Source organism: Saccostrea echinata, unplaced genomic scaffold (assembly GCF_033153115.1).
Source record: "Saccostrea echinata isolate AGI-Se365-2 ecotype Australia unplaced genomic scaffold, CSIRO_AGI_Sech_v1 ptg000014l, whole genome shotgun sequence".
NCBI classification, from domain to species: Eukaryota; Metazoa; Mollusca; class Bivalvia; order Ostreida; family Ostreidae; genus Saccostrea; species Saccostrea echinata.
This window is the reverse complement of record NW_026889763.1, coordinates 15,090,352-15,100,838: the sequence shown is the minus strand read 5'-3', so window position 1 is coordinate 15,100,838 and position 10,487 is coordinate 15,090,352. Positions and strand designations below refer to the sequence as shown.

The 10,487-nt window shown below is 33.4% G+C and overlaps 1 protein-coding gene across 1 annotated transcript; it reads right to left on the bottom strand.

The window, feature by feature from the left end:
- Positions 1–4: 4 nt before the first annotated feature.
- Positions 5–1,335, bottom strand: LOC133186809 (uncharacterized). Its single transcript, XM_061322142.1, has 2 exons — positions 1,145–1,335; positions 5–311 (listed from the first exon to the last, which is right to left on the bottom strand). The coding sequence occupies exons 1-2, from the start codon at positions 1,308–1,310 to the stop codon at positions 106–108; spliced, it is 372 nt and encodes a 123-aa protein (XP_061178126.1). The 5' UTR covers positions 1,311–1,335; the 3' UTR covers positions 5–105.
- Between the last annotated feature and the right edge of the window lie 9,152 nt (positions 1,336–10,487).

The window sequence follows — 10,487 nt, the reverse complement described above, 5'->3', positions numbered from 1 at the left end:
CCTGTTGTCATTAATAAAACAAAATAAGTCCATTAGAAATTCTTTCCTATTAAAGCTTTGGTTGGTGACAATGCGTAATATAGTGGGAGTCACACGTCTTTTAATTTAGTCGGGTTCAAACATCCATGCTTGTCTGCTAGAGTAAAAGAAATGATCGTTGGATTGGCGTGAGGATCCTAGAGGAGTGTTTACTGTGGTGGATCTAGAGGTGTGGAGGGGTGTTACAGGTGTTTTCTTCTGCCTTCCCCGACCAATGTCAGATGGGGACACGGTCCTAGGGGACACAGTGTGTATAGGTCGTGATGCAGCATCTGAAAGAGGCAGATTTTTTTATCTGAATTAACCACATTGCATTGTTTCATCATGTATCATTTGTTGGAAAAGTTTGGTGATACTATCTACAAAACCATTTTGTAAGCAAGCTAGTCCGAAGTATCTGACGTTTTCCATGCTTTTTTTCACGATTTTGATATTTTAAGTGCAGGTCGGACTATAAGCAAGCATGGTAATTATTTTTGAACATATATTGACAAAACGGTATCATGTTCTATGAAGAATTGTTAGTCAACCTCTAAGCCTAATATTGTAGTATGTCCTCGAATGTGAAGTCTGAGAGACTGTCTTAGAACAGTTGTAGTCAGTGGGCAATAGATCTGACGATTCGGACAACCTTCAGATATTTAGGTAATTCTAAGTCATAATGGACACCTCAAGTGATATTTTATTCATATACGGGCCAATACTTGATTTAAGGAATAACTGTCTAATTTTTTGGATTCATGATGTGATCAATCGAGTGGCTTGCGTGATAATTTGCATAAACGCCGAAGGCGTTCATGCATAAAATTATCACGCAAGCCAATCGATTGATCATCGTCATGAATCCAAAAAATCTGACAGTTATTCCTTATTAATAGACAATTCGCACAAGTGCTGAGAATAACTTAAGTGACTTTGATTGGTAGAATAAGTAATGCAAAAGGTCTACTAACAGGCCAATCTGCTGAGCTCGGCCTCTACCCATCGTGAGTTTAAGTACAAAGTACCTTAACCTATGTTTTCCAAATACATTGAATGTACTCTGTATGATGTTACTATGAAGTTATATTTACCCCCTGAAACATTTGAAATTCAAGACAATTACCTGTATCGCTATCTTCATGAACTGGAGCGATGCCCACTGTTTTAGCTTGTTTGATCCGTTTCTTGCATTTGCAAAAGGCTATACACGCAAACGTAGATACAATGACTATGACACTAATGGCCACCATAAAGATAATCCCCAGCATCCAATCCCAGCGGCTGGACATGGTCACGTGGGGACAGTGGAGGGAAAAAGTCACTACAGCGGCATGTTGATGGTTACAATCCAAAATATGAAATCTTTTGATGTGTGCTCCTCTTTGATTTTAAAGTGAATGGCTGGAGGTTGAATGGATGTGCAATACAAGGACATACTTTTGGTCCTAGCATGCACTCCAGTGAAGAATGCAGTGATTTTTAGTCTAAAGGATTTGAGTATTCACTCTCATTGATTCGACCTTCTTAAATGCTGCTCTTTAACCTGATTATTATAAATAGGGTGTCCACTAAAAATACAAATCTGGGCTCACTAGTTTGATAAGCGGTTTATAAGTTAATGTTTTACCTACATTGTATTAAGTACTACAGGAATTATTAACGCTTATCTGAGAGATCCGCACATGACATTACTGTTAGGTGACCGACTTAGTTAATCCTGCTTGGAACTAATCTTGTATCGGTGACCTTTGATTGAATTTAAATTGTCATTTTATTTAATATCAAAATCATACTTGAAGTGAAAGGGTCCTTCGGATGAGACCTCTAAAACCGAGGCCCCGTGTCACAGTAGGCACGATGAAGAATCCTAACTGCTCAATGGCCCTGAGTTGAGTTCTAGATCTAAAGCCCTTCACCGGTATTTGGTGATGTCTCATATTATTGAAAAATTCTCGCAAGGACGTAAAACAACAATCAATCGACAGGAACGTATATTGATTGATTGATTGTATGTTGTTTAACGTCCCATTCGAGAATTTTTCACTCATATAGAGACGTCACCATATACAGGTGAAGGGCTTCAAATTTTGACCTTTACTCGGCACTCAGGGCCATTGAGCAGAGAGGGATCGTTATCGTGCCAACGCCTGCCGTGACACGGGGCCTCGGTTTTTAAGGTCTCATCCGAAGGACCCGCAACTTTCACCTCAAAGTGCCGAGCGTCTGGCGAAGGAACAGTTGCTACCTATTTCTATCGACATAGGTCAGTCGCGGCAGAGATTCGAACTCACGACCTCTCGATTACGGAGCGAGCGCTCTACTGACTGAGCTACCGTGAACGGTGACAGGAACGTATAAATCTATTGGACAGAACTTATGAATCTCCCTATAGGACGCAAACTTATATAAAATTATCTCATTGTATAGGGCTCAAAGAACGTTGTACCTAATTGCACAGGACACAAAATATCATGTACCGTTTTATACTACTATGGTATCTCATTCTATAGGACACTGGCAACCAATTATCTTATTGTAGAGTACAAAAACTATCATTGTACAGGACACAGGCTATCATCTATCTCATTGTATAGGACACAAACTATATAATTTATCTCATTGTATAAGACATAAACTATAACATTTATCTCATTGTATTGGACACAAACTATAACATTTATCTCATTGTATAGGACACAAACTATAACATTTATCTCATTGTAAAAGGACACAAACTATATAATTTATCTCATTGTAAAGGACACAAACTATAACAACTCATTGTATAGGACACAAACTATAACATTTATCTCATTGTATAGGACACAAACCATAACATATACCTCATTGTGTGGGACACAAACTATAACATTTATTTCATTGTATAGGACACAAACTATAACATTTATATTATTGTACAGGACACAAATTATAACATTTATCTCAATGTATAGAATACAAATTATAACATTTATCTCATTGTATAGGACACAAACTATAACATTTATCTCATTGTATAGGACACAAACTAATAACATTTACCTCACTGTATAGGACACAAACTATATAATTTATCTCATTGTATAGGACACAAACTATAACATTTATCTCATTGTAAAAGGACACAAACTATATAATTTATTTCATTGTACAGGACACAAACTATAACAACTCATTGTATAGGACACAAACTATAACATTTATCTCATTGTATAGGACACAAACTATAACATATACCTCATTGTGTGGGACATAAACTATAACATTTATTTCATTGTATAGGACACAAACTATAACATTTATCTTATTGTACAGGACACAAATTATAACATTTATCTCATTGTAAAAGGACAACAACTATATAATTTATCCCATTGTTTAAGACACAAACTATAACATTTATCTCATTGTATAGGACACAAACTATATAATTTATCTCATTGTATAGAATACAAACTATAACATTTATCTCATTGTATGGGACACAAACTATATAATTTATCTCACTGTATTGAATAAAAACTATAACATTTATCTCATTGTATAGAATTCAAATTATAACATTTAACTCATTGTATAGCACACAAACTATAACATTTATCTCATTGTATAGGACACAAACGATAACATTTATCTCATTGTATAAGACACAAACTTCAACATTCATCTTATTGTATAGGACACAAACTATATCATTTATCTCATTGTATAGAATACAAACTATATAACATTTATCTCATTGTATAGGACACAAACTATATCATTTATCTCACTGTATAGAATAAAAACTATAACATTTATCTCATTGTATAGGACACAAACTATATAATTTATCTCATTGTATGGAATAAAAACTATAACATTTATCTCATTGTATAGAATACAAATTATAACATTTATCTCATTGTATAGAATACAAACTATAACATTTATCTCATTGTATAGGACACAAACTATATCATTTATCTCATTGTATAGAATACAAACTATAACATTTATCTCATTGTATGGGACACAAACTATAACATATTCCTCTTTGTATAGGATACAAATTATACTGTTTATCTCACTGTGAAGAACACAAACTATCTTGTAGCTCATTGTATAGAGAAAAAAACTACTATGTACCTCATTTTATAGGACTCAAACTATTATTTATTCCATAAGACACAAACTACCACTCATCTCATTCTATAGTATAAAAAACACTAGGATAACATTTACTTTATTCTGCATGAACAGGTGCCATTAACTGTATCTTTTTTCTAGAGCACAAATACTACCAATTATCTCATACTATAGGACACAAACTATCAGTATTTCATTCTACAGGACACACTGTCTGATATTTCAGTGTAGAGGACACGAAACTATTATGTATTTCATACTACGGGTTACGAACTAGACTGTACTATGTATTTATTTTATATAAAATATGAAGATAACAAACAGGAATCAAGCTCAAAAGTCCATTGAAACAATAGGGCTTTGGAACAGAGCAAACACGGACCTTTTAAAAACATCTCTTTGTCATGATCGGGCAAACGGAAAAAAATACTACATACTTCATTCTACAGCACCAAAACTTACGATAAGATTTAAACAGTTGTCATTAATAAATAAAAAGTATGTTTATCATAGCTAATAGAAAACACAAAAACATATTTTTCACAAATATTACAAACTAATGTTTATCATTAAAATTAAGCAATATGTTTGTTGAATATCTCATCATATTTTTGACATATGAAATTTGACGTACATTCAATTTATGCTTAAAACATATGTATTCTTCTAAATATTTATATGATTTACATGAAAAGGATGAAGGAAACGAACAGTGATCAATCTCATAAGTTCTGTAAACAAACAAAAGGTGAACAGGACAAAATACTGACCCCTGAAAATACAAGAGGTGGGATCAGGTACCAAAGAAGAGAAAATATCCCCTGTCGACCGGTCACACCCGCCTTGATCCCTCTGTATTGATCCCGTAAACTCAGTAATCTGTCGTCAAAATTAATATAATACTAATATATATATTTATAATAAAAAGATTGCAATTAATATTAAACATGTCCCAACGATATGTTGATTTTGCAAATAAGGTCATTACATAACGACCATAGAATTTACGAAATGCTGACTTTAAACTAGGTTGTTGAAATCACTGAACATCAACTTATAATTCATAAGCCTGCCTCGGTTTAAAAAATGATCATACTCAGAACATGCTCTTGTGTATCAAAATAGTTGGGAGACAAAACACCGTATGCAGGTGATAGCGGAATACTACTACATAAATAAGAAAAGTTGACGATGGAAAAGCTGAAGTCATCTTGATTGTCATACAATTGTTTTTGGTCCTTATCGTCTGTAGTCAGTAAAACATCCAAATATGAACAGATGTGACAGACTCTGTGGTTTGTTTACTAGGTTATATCGAGTCGACATATGAATGGAATTATTGTTAATTGATAAAACGTCGATCGTCGATATATCTGAATGTCAAGTTGATGGCTGCAGCAAATGTTAAATTCTTTTCATGTAGAAATTTTTGAATGAATTCTGCTTCATATATGGGAATATAAAATCAGGTAGCACAATTAGTTCCCATCGGAATTCCAACAGCTTGTTGGAAGACCAGGCTCCTGGTCCATAAAACTTAGACGAACTAACTTTTGATCTCAGTCTCACTTTTACAAAAGGAATATATAGTGGAAAAGTGAGACTGAGATCAAAAGTAAGATCATCTAAGTTTTATGGCCCCGGAGCCAGGTCTCCAAATATTACATGTACATAGGTGTCAATGAGGAACTCAAGCATCCTTTTAATTTCAACCTCAGAGTACTTGTGTAGTACTTGTGTAGAATCAGAGTGATTTTTAACAAAGTATTACAGTAAGGTTGGACGTGAGTTCACGAAGCGCAGAAAACGCAAGAAGTGGCAGAAGAAATGAAAACACATGTACTAACACTGCTTGAATTATACCTTAAAAGATAAAATTAAGGAGAAGAACTATCAGTACAATGGAGAGGTTCCAGAAAGGGACAGGTAAAAAAAAATCTTGACAAACATGCACACACACGCACACAAAAAGAATATAACGCTAGCTGCTTTTGACATCAGTGCCACATATTCAGTTGATTAGGCTAAATGAATTATTATTAACTCTTTACATAGAGATATATTTCCAGCCATCTTTTTTTCATTGGAAGGGGGTGGGGCACATATGATATCCGCCACTTTAGACAAGAGCTACACCTTCTGTTTGGGTGCTGCTGAACTCTGGGCATTAGAATAAAAGCTATAGGCCAAGAGAGCGGCACTGGAGAATAAGGAAATAGAATACAAACACCACAACTATGGCAGACAATAATGCGTGGTTAACCTATAGAGAAAGATACATATTAGTAAAGTGGATAATTATATCAGCAGGAACTCTTGCTAAAGAAGGAAGAAAATTAGCTGTTGATCTTGATAAGACAATGCCAACCAAGGCAGAGGAGGAGTAAATAACAACCAACAGAGAATGCTGGTTCATAAAAACTGACCATTCTAAGAGTATTGTATAATACTAAAAATAATAGAATTATAGAAATACTTGTCCCTTACAGGCATGTGCAGTTAAAAACAAGAGACCCTTACACCATCAGAACTCATCGAAGGTAAACGAAATTCAAACTTGATCTGTAACTGAAGTTTGACTCACATACCAAATTTCAGCTCAATATCTGCTTGGAAATAAAATCCGAAAAACAAATGGGGCAGACTGAGTGATAGATAGACAGATAGACAGACGAGGAGAAAACCTATAGTCCTCTCCGGTTTCACCGGTAGGGACGGATTGATAAACTTGGGTGAAAGAAGTATTTAAACATGTAAGAGTAGGAAATATGAAATATTTCTAATATAACCGATAAAGAGTTATAAGGATAATACAATATGCTAATGGACCAATGAAAGACTAAGAAGGGAGGATATCAAACTAGAGTGTTCCAAGGAATGCATGTGTAGCCTGCTTTATAGCTTCATTAAAGATGTAAATAAATCTAAGAGTGGTCAGCTTTATTTACTTTTAGCATGATATTTCATGCATATTTGCCTGCAAAGAAAAAATGGCATCCGTGGATTATATGACTGCTATAGAATCTGACAATCAAAGAAAATATGGTTCCCTAACTCTCAAATGAATAATTAAACTGAAATGATTAGAAATAACTATTTATCATTTTATTAATACATGTTTCCAACAATCCTCCAAAAGAAATTTCAGTCTGTCTTTACTGCAATTGTCAGTCTGCACGATCCATAGTGGAATACCGATCCCTATGTATTTCATAGATTTCAAATATAAGTTTGTGTGGTAACTGAATATCATACAGTTTCAAAGTACACTATCATGAGCTCATACACATGTATAATGCTTATTATCAAAATCCTGCCTCTCAAAATTCAAAAGGCATATATTAAACTACCCGGGTATTTCTTGCAAAGTAGGTCAAAAGTCAGGTGGATTGTAATACTGGTATTTTTCATAATGTCTTATCTTATGACAAATAGTGCACATGCTAAATAGCATAGACTTACCTCTTAAATCTCAAAAATATGCTGTATATCGACACTATGAATTATTTTGAAAAATAGGTCAAGGCTCACGAGGTCGGTAACCATGGTAATTTACAAAAGCCATAGAGCCAAGTAATATATGTGTAAAATATCAAATCTATACCTCTTACAATTCTCGAGATGTAGGGTGTAACAGATAGACAGACGCCGGTTAAAGTGATCCCTATGTACCGCTCTGCTCTACAGGTGATACAAAAATGTATGGATGAAACACTTGCCGAACCAAAAGACGTTCAGTCAGTAGCATACCCGCTCCTGGCATCAAGCCAAGAAAGAAAATAACTATCACACGGCAGAAATAAATGCTTAATTTATTCTGCCACTAGCCAATCATGCCACAGACGTCTATTATTAAGCCCCTTTATTGTAAACCTGTAAAACCACACATTCACTGAACTCATTTACAATAAATTAAAGGGGTAGTTAGGGAAATCTGGAATGATTGTTAGAAAAGAAAATTCTTGAAGCGATCTATGTCAAGATAATGTATGTGAACGATTGATTACAAATAAAATACGAGTTTGATTTGGGGTGAGGTACGTAGAAAAGAAAACAGGAGGGGTGTCGCACATACGAAACAAGTTGGCTAGTGGGCAGAATGAATTAAGTATTTACTCCTTTAAAGAGTTTGGTTGTGTATCCTTCGTTTAATGTCATCAGTTTCAAACAGCTTCAAAGATGGTATCTAGTAGTAACATATTTATTACATTTTTATAATATTAATGACATTTATGGGTAACCATACTTTAGCACTTACAAATTTATACACCAAGGTAAGCAATACATATGTTGACCTACTGGCATTATTGTAAAGAAGGACAATTATCTGTTACAGTTTTGAATATTTTTTAATGAAAAGTGCTTATAAATGAAATTTTAAGATGAGTTCGAGTATTTGCTTGCGTATTCGGACGACAGCATTATTCAACAAAATCACAGACGAAGTAAATTTTTCAATATTTGGAAAAGATATTGAATATTTGAATACAAAAGTGTTAATCAAGAGTTGAATTTGTTTTGTTTTTTTTGTTTTTTTTTTTATTAAATCAATTGAATTTAAAAAAAAAAATTAAAAACCCGATTTTCTTCTCTAGGGGTAAAGTGCAAAAACGAGGAAACTAAATTACTTTCGATTTCACATTATTTTCTGTGAATTTGTTAAAAAAATATTTCTTAATATCAGAAAATAAACGAGATTTTGAGATATTAAAACTGATCATTTTTAATTATATCAGAGAATAATTTTGTGATATAAGAAATTCATTTGGATTTTAATTTAAAAAAAAAATGTTTATTTAAATATCAGAAAATTAACAAATATTGCTGTTTAGCTTCATAAAAATAATTAATTCTCTCACAGTTCGCCCAACATCATTAATTGTTACAAAAATAAGGCTCACTTGTAGCTGTCTTGTGGGTTTTTAGGGTTTTATTTTTTTATATTTCTACTTACAGTAAGAAGGATGTGGGTTACCTGATTTGTTGTTAATCTTCATTTTTTTTTTACAAGAGATGATTCCAGTTTTGGGGAGAGATATTGACTGAAGTTTTGAAAAGTTGACCTTACTGAATTCAATAAGCGTGAATTGTTTTCCTCAAGTTGGTCACAAATCTCTCAACATTGATTTTTTAGTACTTTTAAAAACTTGTATAGAAATAAATTACTTTAGTTCCTTGTTAGCATAATGATTGCATGTAAGACAAGCTAATTCAGGGACTTTGTGTATTCCGCTTAAGGACAAAAGAAAAGCGTGGAGGACCTGAAAGAAATGCAGATGGATAAAGGAAAAATAAAAGGTCAACCTTGACCTTTCAACTTTTAGCCTTAGTCAATAGGGATCTTTTTTAAGTTAAAGAAACTCATGACCCTACGTTTCATTGCAAAAAACTAACAAAAACACGTTATCATCTGAAAACTAGATATATGCGATACATGAATTTTTGGTTTTTGACCTTTTGATCTCAAAATCAATTCGATTTTTAAAGTTATATTGACTAACGGTATAAAATTTCGTTTAAAAAAAAACAAAGAAAACTAAATTTATCACCAGGAAATCATTTTTATGAAGTATGAACATCTGCTCTTGAATTTTTTATCTTAAAATTAAAAGGGGTGTTTTCTTAAAACACTGAGAACTATGATATAAAAATTTCATTGAAAACATCAAAGAAGACTACAGTTACCATCTGGAAACCATCTTTCCCAATATGTGAATTTTTTACCTTGACCTTTGACTAATTGACCTCAAAATCAGTAGGGGTCTTCTTAAGGCCATAGGAGGTTGTGAAATAAAATTTCAAAGGCTTTTTGAGATAGCGTTCGGAAACGAAAGTGTTACACATAGATAGAATGACAGACGGACAGACCCAATTTAATATCCCCCACTTTCAGTGAGGACAAAAAAATTGCGTATTTTATTTACTTTTTTGCATAACCCAAAAGGGTTTTAAACTGTCTATACCCCCATTTACTCAAATCAGTGGGAAGGTTAGTAGAAACATCCAGGATGAGTTGTTTTTATGATACTAACATTTTCAAAAGCATTTTTTGATGTCGGAAAATATTTTTTTATATCAAACTTTTAACTTTTTATATCAGAAATCTTTGTTAATTGCTTTTATTTAAAAAAAAAGAGGCCCATGGGCCACATTGCTCACCTGAGCAATTGGCTAGGCAAAAGCACAAACCAGTTCAGTATTGAAAAGATTGGGGGGGGGGGGGGGGTCTTGAACTTTAAACTACCTGATGATGCTTCCATGTCAATATAACAAATGGCTTTGTTGTACATGATAAGATTTTTAAAAAAAAATTCCCACATATTCCTTTGTAAAAATTT

Excerpts from the sequence above, each read along its gene's own strand:
- LOC133186809 (XM_061322142.1), bottom strand. The coding sequence starts at position 1,310 with ATGTCCAGCCGCTGGGATTGGATGCTGGGGATTATCTTTATGGTGGCC. Across the intron at positions 312-1,144 it reads TCATGAAGATAGCGATACAG|ATGCTGCATCACGACCTATA; the intron begins GTAATTGTCTTG and ends TGCCTCTTTCAG.